General features: G+C 40.9%; 1 protein-coding gene across 3 annotated transcripts in view; it reads left to right on the top strand.

Annotated features, from left to right (window-relative positions):
• LOC115172874 (zinc finger protein ZIC 4) overlaps window positions 1–17,032 on the top strand; it is a 150,515-nt gene extending 133,483 nt beyond the window's left edge. The window contains exons 2-3 of one of the 3 annotated variants that reach the window (XM_029730725.1): window positions 10,685–10,822; window positions 15,953–17,032. In XM_029730725.1, coding sequence (XP_029586585.1) covers window positions 10,685–10,822; window positions 15,953–16,068 — 254 coding nt within the window. In that variant the 3' untranslated portion in view covers window positions 16,069–17,032. Of the gene's footprint in view, window positions 1–10,681; window positions 10,823–15,952 lie in introns of all 3 variants that reach the window. The other 2 variants (XM_029730716.1, XM_029730733.1) reach the window with 2 other exon arrangements.
• The last annotated feature ends 1,163 nt before the right edge of the window (window positions 17,033–18,195 follow it).

Below are 18,195 nucleotides of genomic sequence, written 5' to 3'. Positions count from 1 at the left end.
CTATATTTAATATAGTTTTATCTAAAATTGATAACTTTTTAAATGTTTCACTATTTTTCTTTTTATGAAATTCACTGAAAAGGATGGTCCACCCCTTCCTCCTCTGAAGAGGCTCCACTGTTCCCCATTCATCAAACATACTAGCTAGCTAGCACCCCAGACATATCATCCAAGGCTACAGATGACCACATGAATGATTTATATCTTACTACCTACCCCCTTGTCCTGTTTCCAGAAAGCTGGGTGAATTGGCAAAGGCTCTAACCCATTTAGGTACAGAAAGTACCAGGTTGTGGAGGGGGACTGGATGGTTGGTTGGATAGCTCTGTTGTTGCACAGCCCTTACTCATCAATCAGAAATCAAAGCTTTGACAGTTGCCAACATTAAAGGACTGCTCCTGGTGTGTCCTGTGCCAGGGAGTTATCACAGATCATGAAGAGAGAGGATGGATGGAGACTCCTGGGCCAAAACCAAGACAGGATTCGCTGAATAGATTTTCCTAGTAATATAGGCCTTTATCAAAGACGCAGGGGTGTTGGTGAGATGCTATAAAGTAATAGGCTATGCTTCTTACATTGACATATGCTATTGTAGTTGTAATATGCTTTCAATGTTACCCAGAGTTTATGGATGGGATTGATACTTATGCTGAATGCTATAAGGTGCTATAAGGGGCGGCAGGTAGCCTAGTGGTTAGAACGTTAGACCAGTAACCGAAAGCTAGATTGAATCCCCAAGCTGACAAGGTAAAAATCTGTCATTCTGCCCCTGAACAAGGCAGTTAACCCACTGTTCTTAGGCCGTCATTGTAAATAAGAATTTGTTCTTAACTGACTTGCCTAGTTAAATAAAAACATTTAAAAAGGTTGAAAAGCAATTCTACAGAGAGACAGAGTCAAAGTCAATAGAGCTCACCAGCTTGTAGTCCTAAAAAACATACATGAGCTGGAATTTTCTACCTCTGGTTCTTGGCCATTCCTATTGGGGAAATGAATGGGGAAAAGAATGGGGTTTTGGGATATACCCAGAAGATAAGGTTAGGAGATCTTATACGTTTCGTTCAGTGAGATAATATCAATCAGTTAGTATGACCTTTATGAATTATGAATCATTTGTGCCCCAAATAAGTCAGTTGCTAACGAATCGCTAAACTGTCAGAGAAATAGAACTACATTAGTCGCAAAATGTTTCATGTCACTACGCCGAACACTCAAACTAGTCTGTGCTACACTAGTCCGCCAAAAAGCTAGTTAGCTTAGTTCGATTTTTGCTTACCCTGCTCGAACTAAAACGCAAGGATGGTATATTGTTTTGGTCCAGGCTGAAACCATGTCTCTTCAGCGGTAAGGTGCTTGTTTTATCAGTTCTCAAATGATGTTATCCAGACTTTGGGTCAGCCTTAGCCCTTGATCACGACTCTCAGTTCCGTTACATTACACGGAAGAGTCATTGGACGAAGGCGTCTTCTGTACGGGGGAGTTTTAAGAGCCCCAACACTTGGTCTGAACATTAACACGAGTCTCTTGCGGTACGGTTTTGGAAGTAAAGGACATTATCTTTCAGATCAGCGAGAAATAATTGTCAAAAAACTAAAGGTTACATTGATACACACCTTTATAGGGTTAGGGTTCCCACACTGCCATATCTCCATGTTACAGCGGGTGTTTACAGAAGACAGACGGAAGACAGAGGGACCACCAGTGCTGATTAGCTAATCTAGCAAGTGCTGAACACCAGTGTGTCAGTGTGTCATGGAAGAAGGCCGTCAGAAACTTGTTGTTACTGAAAAATACTGCCAACTACAACTGTGATAAAGCCGGTTAAAACAGTATACAGTAAGTGTATATTTTGCATTTGTGAAATAATTTTGATGTGATATTAAGGCAAAGGGCTTTATGTTTCTAGAACCATATCGCAATTGAGAATCGATTCATGTCTAGATGGAGTATTTGGCTGTTTTGGCTGCCAGAGCCAGTATACCTCCGAAAGAGCATACATGGTCCTTGGACCTTAATGAGTAATGGTAGGCTCCTTAAGAGTACATATTGGGCTAGGTCCACCTGATAAGGTTGGCTAAGCCTGTTAGCTAGATGTCAAATGCATTGGACATGAGGTGTAGTTTTATTTTTTACATGTTAGCAGCACATCGTTAGCTTTTTACTTGTTTTGATTACATAAATGCTTCACAATTCACAAAAAGGGATGTTAGCTGATGAAGATTATCTCATAGAACAAAACGTATAATATCTCATAAGCCTGTGTTTACCACAGACCTTATATTCAGCGTTTATCCAAAAACCCTCCAAATACCCCATTAATTTCCCCATAGGCTTTGGCCAACTAAACAGTAGTAAAGTACTTAAGTAAAAATACTTTAAAGTACTACTTAAGTAGTTTTTTGAGGTATCTGTACTTTACTTTACTATTTCAATGTTTTTTTTCAACTTGTACTTTTACTTCACTACATTCCTAAAGATAATGAATGTACTTTTTACTCCATACATTTTCCCTGACACCCAAAAGAACTCATTACATTTTGAATGTTTAGCAGGACATGAAAATGGTCCAATTCATGCACTTATCAAGAGAACATCCTTTCCTGGTTATCCCTAATGCATTTGATCTGGCAGACACACCAAACGCAAATGCTTAGTTTGTAAATTGTCTGAGTTTTGGAGTCAGTGGTGGAAAAAGTACCCAACTGTCAAGATTCCTTCATAGAAAATTACTCAAGTAAAATTGAAAGTCACCCAGTAAAATACTACTTGAGTAAAAGTCTAAAGGTATTTGGTTTTAAATATACTTAGATATCAAAATTAAATGTAATTTCTCAAATATACTAAAGTATCAAAGTGAAAGTAAAAGTGTAAATAATTTCAAATTCCTTATAGATAACCAGATAGCACAATTTGTATTTATTTTATGTTTACCTGTAGCCAGGGGCACTCTCCAATTTTTTTTCAAACGAAGCATTCGTGTTTAGTAAGTCCGCCAGATCAGAGGTAGTAGGGATGACCAGGGATGTTCTCTTGATAAGTGCGTGAATTGGACCGTCTTCCTGTCCTGCTAAGCATTTAGAATGTAACGAGTACTTTTGGGTGTCAGGGAAAATGTATAGAGTAAAAGGTTCATTATTTTCTTTAGGAATGTAGTGAAGTAAAAGTAAAAGTTGTCCAAAATATAAATAGTAAAGTACAGATATCCCCCAAAAACGGCTTACTTTAAAGTATGTTTTACTTAAGTACCTCACACCACTGGTTGGAATGTGCCCCTGGCTATCCATAAATAAAAAACAAGAAAATCGTGCCTTCTGGTTTGCTTAATATAAGGAATGATTTATACTTTTACTTTTGATAAGTATATTTTAGCAATTACATTTACTTTTGATAATATTAAATAGGCTTATATTTAAAAACCAAATACTTTTGTACTTTTACTCAAGTAGTATTTTACTGGGTGACTCACTTTTACTTGAGTCATTTTCTATTAAGGTATCTTTACTTTTACTCAAGTATGACAATATGGTACTTTTCCACCACTGCAACTAAACATGGTGGAGTTAGCTTCCGTTAGTGCCTACAAAAAGACGCCATTACTATTGCTCTATTTGAGCTCAGTTGTGTGTATTCTCTTTACTTTGACAGAATGCAATATGTGGAAAAATTGGTCACACAAGCATGTGTAACAGTATGTGTAACTCTTGAATAGGGATATTCAGAACATTTAACAAAGAGGGACTAACTTTTTAAGCCCATATTGGCTGTGGTCAGTTGTTCATATTGTGTTGTTGCCATCCACTGTTTCATTAAACTATTAACTACATTTTTTGTTTATTTACAGGTTTGATTATTGTATTTTGCCATGTCAAACAAGATGGGGCATATGCTGCGTTCAAATCATCTGGGAACTGGGGAAATCTCCAACATTCCAAGTCGATATGACCGTTCAAAACGATTTTTTTCCCAGTCAGAGCTCGTTTTTTTCCCGAGTTCCCAGTTGTCTTGAAAACACTGAAGTCCGAAGTGGAGTTCTGAGTTCCCAGTTCTTATTAACGTGGAAAAAAACGTTCTTCATTATTTCGCATTTTATTTTTCACTTATCCACATTTTTTGTTTTGTATGACGGGGCAGTTTTGGATTTCTTTACAACTTTTGAAATCGACTCCAAACGGCGTGGGGTAGGGTACCATTTAAATTATGCTGCCATCCTACACCTTTTGTATTATTTAGGTCATGTGTCTTTATTCTTTGGCGGAGATTATGATGACGTCTGAGCGTTCAAGCATTTTAGTCTGGAGTTGGACATGTTTATGGACTTCTGGGGCATTGTGATAAGTATTATATTTATTTAATACAAATGTCGTTCGAACAGAGGAAAAAATAAACAGACTGACTAAACATACAATTATTCTTTTGGTTTGTGGAACCCCTGTGTAAGGACACAAAAGGGGGGACGTTCACCGCGGAAAGTAAATTCTTTTGAAGTGGAACTAATCATCTGAGGGATGGTTCTCGTTGTCCTAACAACGCAGCTGAATTGGAATGAGCCTCCCTTTTTGTTGAAGATATGTTTTCTTTCTTTCATTCAAAACTGATGATGATAGTAGTTTCACGCCCTGTCCACCCACATTGTCAGTCCAAACTTTTTTTGCAGATAAGTCTTTACTTGGAGACGCCGAACACACGGCGGGTGACTCTTGGACTGTGACGTAAGCCTCGCCCTTCTGTCTCCAAGTCTACGCTTTATAATACCGTTATAATGAAAAGGGAATCTCACACCAAATCCTCCTCAATAACACTTATTTGAAAGACTGTGAAAAGATCAACACTCTTAGGCTACTCTTAAACATATTTTTTATCTCCTTGATGATTATGCACTGATAACTTTCCCATTTTTATATAATCGATTTTTGGAGTCTTAAAATCATATTCGGCCTATTTTGTTTATTTTGTGTTCATCGTAACTCAACGGCTTTTCTGTTCCTCAGTTCGCCAGAACAGTTATGCACAGCATCCAATAGTCTAGGCCTTCACGAATTTGACTTTATTGTTTGGCAATTTGAATAGCAGCTGCTCTAAAATTACAGACAGATATGACAGACAGAAAGATGAAAGGCTGTATAGGCGTATGGCTAGACCAACACATAGGCATGATATATATGAAACCCCATTTGTTTAGCCTAAAGTTGGTTAACCCAATAAACTAGTATGTAATAGAAAACAATTGTCAAGTGGAATTGATGATTGATAGGCCTATTGATTGATGACAATGACAAGTCTTTGGTATTATAATGAGTTGTAACTGTTGGTTCTACGTCGATGGTCTCCATATACACCCTCCGGGGCTTGTAAAAGGTAACTTTGGCCCCCTGACCCCGCGCTAGGAATTCCATCCTCTCACCGTTACTAAATCTTTCTCCTTCACAGGCTATACCTTTGCTTCACAACGTTATAAACTGTTTGCCTTTTATGCAAGGCCTAGTAACCGAGGCATTTTATTGTCACCACGGGGGACCGGGGTTCAAGCAACAGCCGTTCTGACAAGAGAGGTGAACTGTTATTCGCCAGGGGCGAGAGGAAGGATAACTCTTACTGACTTGATGAAACTTTCAACAGTTTAGGCCTACTTTTCTGTTTAGCCTAATATTGTGACTAACGAAAAAGACAGCCTGTTGCGGTTCGTTTTCAGAATAATTGTCTCATGGTCATTATTTTGCTTATTAAAAACTCTTACAGTGCAGCATTTGTATTATTTGCGTCATTCTATCTATGCATTTGCCAAAGGGCCACTACTAGTCCCACCTGTGTGCTTTTAGGCCTATAATACATTATCAGGTTTGAATTGATCATATAGCTTATGGTCTAGCACAATAACTAAACCTTAGCCTTTTAAGTTACTTATGTATATTTCATATTTTTATTAAGTAGCAATTGCCTATTAATACTGGATCGCCATTTTTGCATGATCAGGCTTGTTCTCATTTTAGTAGGGTGCCTTTAGAATAGGCCAAGACGTCTTGTGCTCCGGGTCGCCGGATTGCCTGGGCAAGAAAAGGTTGAAGACCCCTGCTGTACAGCATTTTTTTGTCCCCTTATTGCGTAAAACTGGGCTAATGGTGTTTAATCCAACATATGAATCCTTTTAGACAGGGAAATTATGACGTTAGACAAGCAAAACAATTTGTGGATAAATAGGATTAATATCCTTGTTTCAGAGTTTATATCGATTTCTTTTTTTTTACATGCAACCAAACACATAAAAACAGAAATTGTGCTGTCCTCATCAACAAATTGAATACATTCTATTTCCTGAGAGTGCAAATCCCAAATCTGTTTAGCACGTTAGCCTACTTTTTCGTTTTACTCTGCTGATGTTCATGTATTTTTGGCAGGACATTCAGACTGCTGATGCACGCTTTGAAAACAGCTCCGGTACAGTACGTTCTCTGAGTGATGTCACACAGGGGTGGGTCCCTCTGTGCAGCGACTGGAGAGTCCTGACGTCTCTCTCTCCGTTGAGGAAAAAGGGCTGGGAGATAAAGTGAGCGGGATGCGACGTAAACGAAGTGGAGGTAGAATCTGGTCTGCTGCGCTCTGTACTGTAGTCTGGTAAAATTTTACCAGCTGCGTTATTATTGGATCACCAAATCGAGCGACAGTGTCCATAAATCGGGCTTAGTCAGAGAGCACGCACCGGATGCGCATGTGGCATTATGGTTAGACAGAATACACCTCTGAATACACCACCCTAAGCTAATACTAGAGTAGCTTAATTCATATAAAATGTCATTAGAACAAAAAATAATAATAAATAGGCTACATTTACTTACACAGCAAACACTTGTTTAAATGTAGACTACTTGAGTGTAGTTACGATGCTGCAGATGTTTTACAAACGTGAATGGACGTATAGCCCAGGTCAGGGATGACTATTCCACCCTATAAGGCATTTTTCCACGCTAAGTAGCTACATAACGAGTTTCACGACTGGTAGCGTGATGTTTGTCTGGAATTTCCAACAATCCTTTGGCGTGCAACTATTTCTGTCATCTTTGCACGCCATGCGGTATCTGGTTGTCATTGTCACCACGGCAGACTGGGAGCCGGGAGAGGACGCCAATGCCGTGCCAGTTGGCTCGAGTTGGTGAAAACAACAGGCAGACGCAGCACGATTCTAATCTCAATCGTTCCAGACATGAAGGTCACTCTCATGGCGATCGCAGTTTTACTTGTTTCATTAAGTATAACGTAGATCCCACCGCCTTAATATATCAATTGAGCTCATTTCGTCTTTTTTAATTACACATTTACCACACGAGGAGGTTTTGCCCTTGGACCAGAGGCCACTGTAATTACGTCTATAAGAATTGTAAGAATTATAGAATTGTCTATAAGGTTGGGTGAGTAGACTACGCTACCATAAACACCTATTTTTAAAGACATTTGAGAAGAGTTAGAAAGCCAATAGAGGTTAAACAAGTTTATATGGGACATGCCACTGCTACAACACCATAGTTTTACGTTTTTTGTTTGCGCATTACGCACAAGATATACCCATTACGCACAAGATATACCCATTACGCACAAGGTATACCCATTACGCACAAGGTATACATTTCCTAATTGGAAGAATAGAAAGGAAGCAGATTTCTTGGTCCTTCAGACATGGCTACAGGTAAAGTAAGTCAGCCAGTTGGGTTAAGCGGCTCCAAACGATGTTATGTAATTGAAGATTTAAGAGGCATGGCTTACTTGGACTATTTATTCATCATTGATCTGGTCAACATACACACTGAACACACCGTTACTCTCTCGTTAAACAAACAGACACATTGCATACCTACCAAGGACAGTATTGTAAATATCAAGGGGACACCTGTTATTTCTGGCTCAGCAGGTTTGGACTTTAGTTGAGTGTCAACCTAATAATGGCTAATGAGCACCCGGTGACACATGTGTAGGCACCCAAACTATCATGGGGCCCATTAAACCATAACAATGTTATAATTAGCATTGTGGCTAAGGTTAACTTCAGCCCTGTAAATATCAAACTGGATGTGGGCCTGATTGGTCCACTGTTTGTGGGCAAGGGTGTGTGTGTGTGTGAGGGGAGGGGGGGGGGGGGGTTTCGAGCATTGGACTAACCAAACGAATATATCCATTATGTTAATTCTCCATAACAATATCAAAAGATATAACATAAGGTGTGATTCTCACTTCTCTTTATATCATACTGTTTTTAGGCCTACTACAGAAAAGAACAGTGATGTACCCTTCCAAGTGTGTTATAAACATGCAACCCTGTCACTATTAAACTACCTTGCTTTGCCAACAGCGAAAATCAAGCAAATCGTCAATTTAGTCCATGACCAACACACAGAGACATCATTATTTCTTGGTCTTTTATTTTTGTCCTGTAAATTACAAGCCTAAGCCTGGAATACACAGCAGTCTTAAAAATGTATATTGGAAATGTTTTTGATCTTGTACCCCACTGCAAACACTTTCAGCTGTCTGCAGGTCTCCTAGCAACAGCAAACAAAGGCAGGGCCCATTTCAAGTTTCCCGCGGAGAGGCCAGTCCAGCGGAGCCTTTGATCTTGACAGGGAAAATAGCTGAGTGGGCACTACTGGCATTTGTCTTTCATTTACTCCACCCCCCCCCCCCCCACCCCCAAAAAAGCTTTCTGGAACAGCCAAAATCTTCATCTGTCTGTCCCCAACCAATCCCCCCCCCCCCCGATAATCAACCATGGCAAAGCAGCTCATTGAAACATTACAGTGTTCGGTTGAAGTTCTTCGCTTTTTGTTTTGGTGCATAGTTACTGTTTTGAGTTGCTAGAATTTAGTAGACTAGTCATTTGTGGTTTCTCTGTGCAGAGAGAATGAGCGAACACACAAAGTGAGTATTTGGTCCATTGTTTTCACCTCCTCTTTAAAGTCGACCTTATAGAGAATGTCGAGGCCTCTATCCCAGGATTGTGACTTACAATTATTTTCTAATCACATAATGTGTGTGTTTTCCTCCCCTACACAAGCGCATAAAGCTTTTTGTGTTTCAATGGAGCTGTGGCTATTTTCTCTGCTATGAAACTCCGGATGCTTGCAGCTCTCCAGACAAACATTGGAGCTGCTGTGGATTTTCAGGGTCTCCTATTTGGAATTCAGCTATGTCCATAAAGTGGGCCGCACATTGAGCACATTATTTGAAGTTGATGCTCCTTTCGTAGTACATCCTGAGGAGCAAAATATAAATAGCCCACTCCTGCTGTATGTATGAACATTATGGGGGGGGGTAATAACTTTGGGCTATGTAATGTTTTCTTACTCCAGTGCCCATTGCTTTCATCCAAAACAGCTCAGGAGATTAAACAAATTAAAGTGTTTCTCATTGTTTTGGTGTAATTTACTGTAATTGATGTTTCCATCTAGTTGCAGAGGCCTTGCTAGAGCAATTGTTTGTGTTTGTAGGAGGACACGGAGCCCAGTGGGGTGTATTGACTCAGGCTGTTGACTAATACTGCGCTAATGCCACGTTTTAGGCTAACACTGACCCAATTGTTTATGGGTGACCAAACAGTACCCAGGCTCTACACTGAGATCATGCTTTCATCTTCGTGGTGTACAGCTCTCTATGTATTTGCATAGTATTTAGCAACTCAACGCAATGTGCTACACTGTATCTAGAGTCATTTCAGTGAGCGAGTGCGCCCATGCGGTACGTTTATGCGTAGGCTAACACATTTGTTTTATGTGTGCAAGCCGTAAACTTTATATAATACACATTCATTACTATTCATTAGCATTTAAATGGAGTAGTACCCTTCTAAAGGCATGTCGTGCTAGACCTCCATAGTCATTAACTCATTATATATACTGTATGGTATGTATATTTACACGGAAGCAGAGACCATCTCAATCTGTCGTTCCTCCATGCATGAAATGTACAGTTACAGTACACTTGGAATGAGTCCATGTGTATTGTGTTTGTGCCATATACAACGTACAATATCACAGTTAGACTATATGACATCTTTGGAGTGTTGAAAAACAGGTATGGTGCAGAAGGAGTGTGGGTGTGGTAGCATTTGTCACTGCTCTCTTTAGGGGTTCAAAAGTAGCTTTGAAAATGTCTGTCTTTTTGTCTTGATGTCACACATTTTATTTTCGTACCGCATAAATCTGTTCAGGGACCCCAACATTTTTCCATCCGTCAAGGGTGTCATTTAGAAAAAATGTGCAACTGAATTGCCACCCCCAGTCCTTCTGTATGTTAAATGGCTTGCTGTCTCCAAGAGACAAGGTGGGAGTCTGTTGTATGTTGTGGTGCACCGGCCGCCCTGTCCCATCTTAAAACACGACCCGTCGCCCTAAATACACCCATCCCATGGCCAACTCATCCTGACACACACACACACACACACGCACACTGTCCACCTCCAAGGTGTCCTCCTGCTCGCCACCTCTTTGACATTGCGACAGACAAACTTGTCCCGCCGCCGTTCGTTTCCAGGGAGACGCCTGAAAAGCTGGAGCTAACGGAGTCTGGCAGAATTGCCCCCGAAGTGATTGAGATGTTAACCTTCAGTGCTGTATCTCCTTCCCTTCTCCCCCCCTCCCTCCTCCCTCCTCCTCCCCCCAATTCCCCCCTCTTCTCCGGTCCCTCCATCTCTTTTCCTCAGCAGGCTGTCTCTCCTCCGACAGACTGCGCTGTGAGAGAGCCAAGCCATTAGACACTCCCAGTGCTGATAATGAAGGCACAAGAGGTGGTCCAAAGCAGCGTGATGCGGTGGAGGAGAGAAGAGCAGGAGCGGAGAAGGAAGGTAGATTAGGATAATTACCTGGCGTTGGTGGTAAAGAGAGAGAGAGAGAGAGAGAGAGAGAGAGAGAGAGAGAGAGAAAGATGTCTTACTTCCAGCCGTCTCCATTTGCAAAATGAGTATTACCGCAATAGTGCCAATTGCAGGATTGAGGATTCATGGTTTATGGGGCGGAAAAAGAGAAATTGTAACATCAACTGAGACATTTTTATTCCCAGGGAATGTCAATATAATGTGCTGTGTGATCTGATAATAGGAACAAAATAAATAAAAGGTTTCCCAAATGTTGTTGTTGTTGTGTTGTTTGTAGTGAGTATTGATCATGTGGTATGTAAGTAGGCCTATGCATCACCAGCTATGCCAGCATGTACATATCTGTTGTTTATACAGCCTTGGCGCGGGTCTCCTACACCAGTAAGCACTAAATATCCTCAGTCACTAAGGCTTTGAAGAGCCTATGAGGTCAGGTTTTAAATTATGGTCTGCACCCACGCCACGCTTTCTCCACTCTCACAAATCCATTCGCCACACAATGCATTTCAAATGAAAGCAGCGTCACCATAACGCGCCTTAGGAGACATTAAGCTATAGTATGTTACTTTCATGTATGATAGCATGGCCCCTGTACGCTTTGATGTGCTCACTTTTTAATGCTTTATTAATAATAACACACTGGCTACTACTGACACCGTGCATGGCTGCTGTTCCCTCCCACACACTTTCTTTCCATCCCTCCATCCTCCTTCCATCCCTCCATCCTCCTTCCATCCCTCCCTGGGTCTTGTTGTCTTTGGGTCAGACTGCTGGTGTGCTTGTGATTAGAGAGAATGATATGGGCCCGGAGATGAAGAGGGCCAGGAGAACCAATCAGAGAGCGCTGGGTGTAAGGCGCTGCTCTCCTATTGGCTGCTGTTGGAATCAGACACATCTTCATTTCTTCTTCCATCCAGCCTGCTTTCACATCCAAGCCCCAGGGAAGTGGGAGGATTATAGTCCCTGTCTTTTGGGTGTGTGTGTGTGTGTGTGTGTGCACGTGAATGTCTGTGTGTGTGTGTGTGTGTAGTAAACGTCTTATAGACATAGAAGGTACAGAGTTTAGACACTGATAACACTAACCCTCCTCCAAGCCTGGCCCAGATACAGACACAGTGTTGGAAGTGCTGGCAGATTTTGAGGTACTGTCTTCTTCCAGCGACTCCAGCAGGACATCAGCTCATTATGAATGAGAGACCAGTAACACTACTATTTGAATGTATTATTTATTTATCCTTTATTTAACCAGATAAGTTCAATTCAGATTTACATCTCTTGGATGTGTAATGGTGCTCACATTTGAAACGTTGATTTCTCACTGGCTTGCTCTCACTCCTATTTTTTCCTGTCGTTATTTTGTACAACAGTCAATTAAAATGAAGATTTAACATATTCATTTAGATTTGACAGAGATTTTTCCTAATTCATTGTCATGTCCTGACCAGTAATAGGGGTTATTTGTTATTGTAGTTTGGTCAGGACGTGGCAGGGGGTATTTGTTTTATGTGGTTCGGGGGTTATGTGTATGTAGAGGGGTGTTTTATTTACGTGTTCCGGGGTTTTGGTGTATGTTCTTGTTTTGGTATTCTAGGTTTTTCTAGTTTGTATATTTCTTTGTTGGTCTGTGTGGCTCTCGATCAGGAACAGCTGTACATCGTTGTTCCTGTTTGAGAGTCATATATAGGGAGCTTGTTTTCACCTGGTTGATTGTGGGTAGTTGTATTTGCACTGCTGTTGTTTAGCCTGCAAATCTGTTAGCTGTCGTTCTTTGTTTATTGTTTTTCCGTGTTCGCTATAATAAATATAATTATGAGCACGCAACCCGCTGCGCCTTGGTCTCTACATTACGACACCCGTGACATTCATTGACTGGCTGATCTTGTTACTACACATCTGACATTGGTGAGGCATTCTGCTCATTCTATGTTTTCTGTTGTAACCTAGTTGTGTACCTAACACTGGTTGTCAGTCATTCAACATTTACTTTTTTCACGGTGATGTCACTTTGCGGTATTTTACCTTGCATTACTTTCAGTAATTTTTAGCATTCACCCCATTTCAATCAAAAACGTCTCCAGTCAAAGAATCCATGCATCCCCTTACAAAAGAAACGTGAAATCTGCAGTTTCACATGTGAAAATAGCTTTTTCACGTGTAATGGCTGTTTTCATATGTTGAGCTTAAACGTCACATGTGAAACCACATTTAGAGTTCACATGTTAAAACCTGTTGTGGATAGGGGGCAGTATTTTCACGTCCGGATGAAAAAAACGTACCCGATTTAAACTGGTTACTACTCTTGCCCAGAAATGAGAATATGCATATTATTAGTAGATTTGGATAGAAAACACTCTGAAGTTTATAAAACTGTTTGAATGGTGTCTGTGAGTATAACAGAACTCATATGGCAGGCAAAAACCTGAGAAGTTTCCAAGCAGGAAGTGGCCTGTCTGTAAATTTGTAGTTCTTCTTTTTGTTCTCTATCGAAACTACAGTATCTGAGCTGTTACGAAGCACTTTCTAAGGCGTCCATTGGCTCTCTAAAGCCTTCAGAAAGCGGATTGAGGCATCTCCTGTCTCTGGGCAGAGTATACTAGCACAGTTTGTCAGTGGTCTGCCTAGTGACAAAGAGATTGGAGATGCGCGGTCCCGCGACCATGCTATTTTTTCTTTTCTCTCTTTGAATGAATACACTATTGTCCGGTTGGAATATTATCGCTATTTTACGAGAAAAATACCACAAAAATTGATTTTAAACAGCGTTTGACATGCTTCTAAGTACGGTAAAGGAACATTTTGAATTTTTTTGTGGTTACCCTTTGGATAGTGACCTGAACGCACGAACAAAACAGAGGTATTTGGACATAACTATGGATTATTTGGAACAAAACCAACATTTGTTGTTGAAGTAGCAGTCCTGGGAGTGCACTCTGACGAAGATCAGCAAAGGTAATACAATTTTTCTAATAGTAATTTTGAGTTTAGCGAGCCCCGAACTTGGCGGGTGACAAAATAGCTAGCCGTGATGGCTGAGCTATGTACTCAGAATATTGCAAAATGTGCTTTCGCCGAAAAGCTCTTTTAAAATCTGACATAGCGATTGCATAAAGGAGTTCTGTATCTATAATTCTTAAAATAATTGTTATGTATTTTGTCAACGTTTATGATGAGTAATTGTTGTGTTCTGAACATCACATGCTAATGTAAAAAGCTGTTTTTGGATATAAATATGAACTTGATTGAACAAAACATGCATGTATTGTATAACATAATGTCCTAGGAGTGTCATCTGATGAAGATCATCAAAGGTTAGTGCTTCATTTAGCTGTGTTTTCGGTTTATGTGACATATATGCTTGCTTGGAAAATGGCTGTGATTATTTTTGGCTGTGTACTCTCCTAACATAATCTAATGTTTTGCTTTAGCTGTAAAGCCTTTTGAAATCAGACAATGTGGTTAGATTAACGAGAGTCTTGTCTTTAAAATGTTGTAAAATAGTCATATGTTTGAAAAATTGAAATTATTGCATTTTTTAGGTTTTTGTATTTCGCGCTACGCTCTACCATTTGTGATTTTTCTCAACAAACCGCCTGTCACACTTTCGCATCTGCGGTAAAGGTGACAGAGCTAGACTGGTGTTTGTCAGACCATCTGTAGCGTCCGAACACGATGGCATTCTCCATTTTGATCTACGACCCCCACAAGCTTCTTGGGACTCGTCTGAAGTTGGTACAGCCGATCTGCCAACTTCTGTTTGTTGCATCCGAATAGTTTGGGCTACACGAACATGTACAGTACCATTCAAAAGTTTGGACACACCTACTCATTCAAGGGTTTTTCTTTATTTTGACTATTTTCTACATTGTAGAATAATAGTGAAGACATCAAAACTATGAAATAACACACATGGAATCATGTAGTAACCAAAAAGTGTTAAACAAATATTATATTTGAGATTCTTCAAAGTAGCCACCCTTTGCCTTGATGACAGCTTTGCACGCTCTTGGCATTCTCTCAACCAGCTTCATGAGGTAGTCACCTGGAATGCATTTCAATGAACAGGTGTGCCTTGTTAAAAGTTAATTTGTGGAATTTCTTTCTGTCACGTCCTGGCCAGTATAAGGGTTAATTAGTATTGTAGTTTGGTCAGGACGTGGCAGAGGGTATTTGTTTTATGTGGTTCAGGGTGGTGTGTTTGTTAAAAGGGTGTTTGAATAAGTATTCCGGGGTTTTTGGGCACTGTTTGGTTTTCATGTATTTCTATGTTTAGTCTAGTGTGTGTGGTTCTATGTTGAGTTAATTGTGGTTGGACTTCCAATTGAAGGCAGCTGTTTGGTGTTGCCTTTGATTGGAAGTCCTATATTAGTTGGGTGTGTTTGTCTTGTATTTTGTGGGAGATTGTTCTGTGTTTAGCCTTGTGCCTTGCCAGACTGTTGGTTGTTCGTTCATTTTCTTGTTTTGTTATTTTGGTATTCATTTTGGAAGTTAAATAAACGTCAAGATGAGCCTGCACATACCTGCTGCGTTTTGGTCCTCCTTAACCAACGACAACCGTGACAGAATCTCCCACCACCAAAGGACCAAGCAGGTGTCCTTTAGTAGTGGTTTCTTTGCAGTAATTTGACCATGAAGGCCTGATTCACTCAGTCTCCTCTGAACAGTTGATATTGAGATGTGTCTGTTACTTTTATTTGGGCTGCAATTTATGAGGCTGGTAACTCTAATGAATTTATCCTCTGCAGCAGAGGTAACTCTGGGTCTTCCTTTCCTGTGGTGGTCCTCATGAGAACCAGTTTCATCATAGCGCTTGATGGTTTTTGAGACTGCACTTGAAGAAACTTTCAAACTTCTTGACATTTTCCGTATTGACTGACCTTCATGTCTTAAAGTAATGATGGACTGTCGTTTCTCTTTGTTTATCTGAGCTGTTCTTGCCATAATATGGACTTGGTCTTTTACCAAATAGGGAAGCATACAATGTAGAAAATTGTAAAAATAAAGAAAAACCCTTGAATGAGTCGGTGTCTCCAAACTTTTGACTGGTACTGTGTATACATTATATATATATATATATATTAATCTGTTCCCTTTTGCTTTCAGTGTTAGACCAGCACCCTGTCTACAACATCACAGCCAGTCAACACTGGGGCTGTGACTACTGGCATGACTGGGACCAGTGTGGGCCCAGACTCCTCTCCTCCATACCCAGACCGTAGCAGCTGATCCCCATCCCCACCAGGGGCACCTGGCTCCCCTCCCTCCTCTGGCTGGATCAATGACTAGAGCCATCCCATCCCAGGGACCAGGGGTCAGCATCAAAAGCCCCCTGCCCACATCCTTGCCACCTGGTGCTCTCTTTAGGATGAGGGGGTACACTTCCACCCCTCCACCCTCCTCCTGAACAGACCAGGCTGTTTGGACATGGAGCCAGAACAGGGCCTTCGTGTGATCTCCCGCGCCCCCTCCTCAGCTGCCCCCCACAGGGAGAGGGCCAGGGGTCAACCCCATCAGACCACCACACGGCTCACAGAGCCATTTGATGAGGGGATCTGTTTTGGATTTCATAATGCCCGCTGAATCATGATCCTTAGCCCTCCTCAACTTGGTTATGATGTGTTAAATGTGTCATCTGTTTGTCAAAAGCTTCATGTTGGAAACATTTTTGTTTTCAGGGATTTATGGATGTGAAGTTGACCTGATCAATTAAGGCTTGTAGATTACTGTTTTCCTGATTTGAACATACAGTACATATACAACATTACTCACTTGACTTCATTACTGGTTCAAATGAACATATCGACAACATACTGTTATTTATGATACTGTTTATTAGGTCATTAAGTAATTGGGGCATATATGACACCATATTGACAGTTATGATAATTAATCTGACATGTTTCTGACTAATCACAACAGACTTCCATTTCACTAACTCCTACATAATAGTGTACGATGTGTCACTACCTCACAGTCCTACCAATGAAAAACTGGACATGCAATATAAAAAAAATGCGGCCACTCTTGAAGGACAATAGAAGTTAAATATACGAGAATATGTTATTAAAATGAATACCTTTTTGACATTGTTGCCTTCATTCCAGTGTTAGACTTTACTGACTGACTTTACTGACTCGTGGAAGTGTTTTATGGTCATTAAACTTTGATACAACATACCCAGTATGAAGACTCAGTTTCTCTGTGATACAGAGCCTGTATGTCGTTCAGGCTGTCAGTACATCATGAATACATATTAATGAACCCAGATTTCTAAATCTGTTTATTGAGCTTCTTCTTCCATTTCCTCCCTCCATTCTTTCCTCTAGTGCGTTAGCAGATCCCAGTATGTCCCCTAGTCTTGTGACAAGGGATGAAAAGGAGAGAAAAAAAGGTCTAATGAGTTTGGCAAAAGGAGGACGGAGGGGGGAGACAGATGGCATGAAGTCTGCGTGGCTCTGGCGTGGCTCGCCTGGTGCTAAAATCCTCCTCTCTCACATTCCAACAAATCCTAGCAGGAGGTTGGGGAGTCTGCCACACCACTCAGTGGATCCACGGGGTTCTCTCTGCACCCCTTTCCTCGCTCCCCTGCACCCTCGTAAGTCCCTGACCAAGGGTGTCAGCCTCCCCCATACCATATCCCCACATGTATACATATATTAACATGTTTATACAGTATATATAGTATGATGGGCCATTTTATTGGCCTGCTAAGATAATAAACACAGGAGGGTGTGAGACAGAGAGGCAGGCGCTGATTGTTAGTATGGAATTGGGCGTGTGGGATCAAATTGGGAGTGGACCTATCCCTCCACTCTAGTGTCAAATCTCATTGAGTAAACATAGGACCAAAGCATGGAGGCAAAGACTGTAATCCATTTATATGAGAGGAAGAAAACCTAAGTAGCTTTTCAATTAGTTTCGCCACCCCTAGCTCCTGATAAGGAGGAAACGCTGGCGAGTTGAGCCTGTCACAGGCCAGACATGCCCCGCTCAGATTGCCCCATATTCTCCTCAGTCGGTCCGTCGGTGGGGCTTATGGCCTAATGTACAGTAAGTGTAACTGCATGGTAATCACACACAGACAGTATGCCCCACCACTGGCCCGCGGTGACCGCATGACGTCTTCATGTGTTTCCACTTCTAAATTGTTTTGGATTGCATTTGAATTTTAGGAATGTGCATTGAGGAGCACCATATAAAAGTACATCAGCGATATGATAATCATGTGTATAATGTATATTACGGACTATCTCTCTCACTATTCTCTCTCTCTTTATTCTCTCTCTCTCTTTCGTCTCTCTGTCTGTCTCTCTGTGTATAATTGACTGTATAGTGCACACTCAATC

This window comes from Salmo trutta, chromosome 3 (genome assembly GCF_901001165.1).
Source record: "Salmo trutta chromosome 3, fSalTru1.1, whole genome shotgun sequence".
Classification (NCBI taxonomy): Eukaryota; Metazoa; Chordata; class Actinopteri; order Salmoniformes; family Salmonidae; genus Salmo; species Salmo trutta.
Note: the sequence above shows the minus strand (reverse complement) of the source record. Positions and strands in the feature narration are given on the sequence as shown.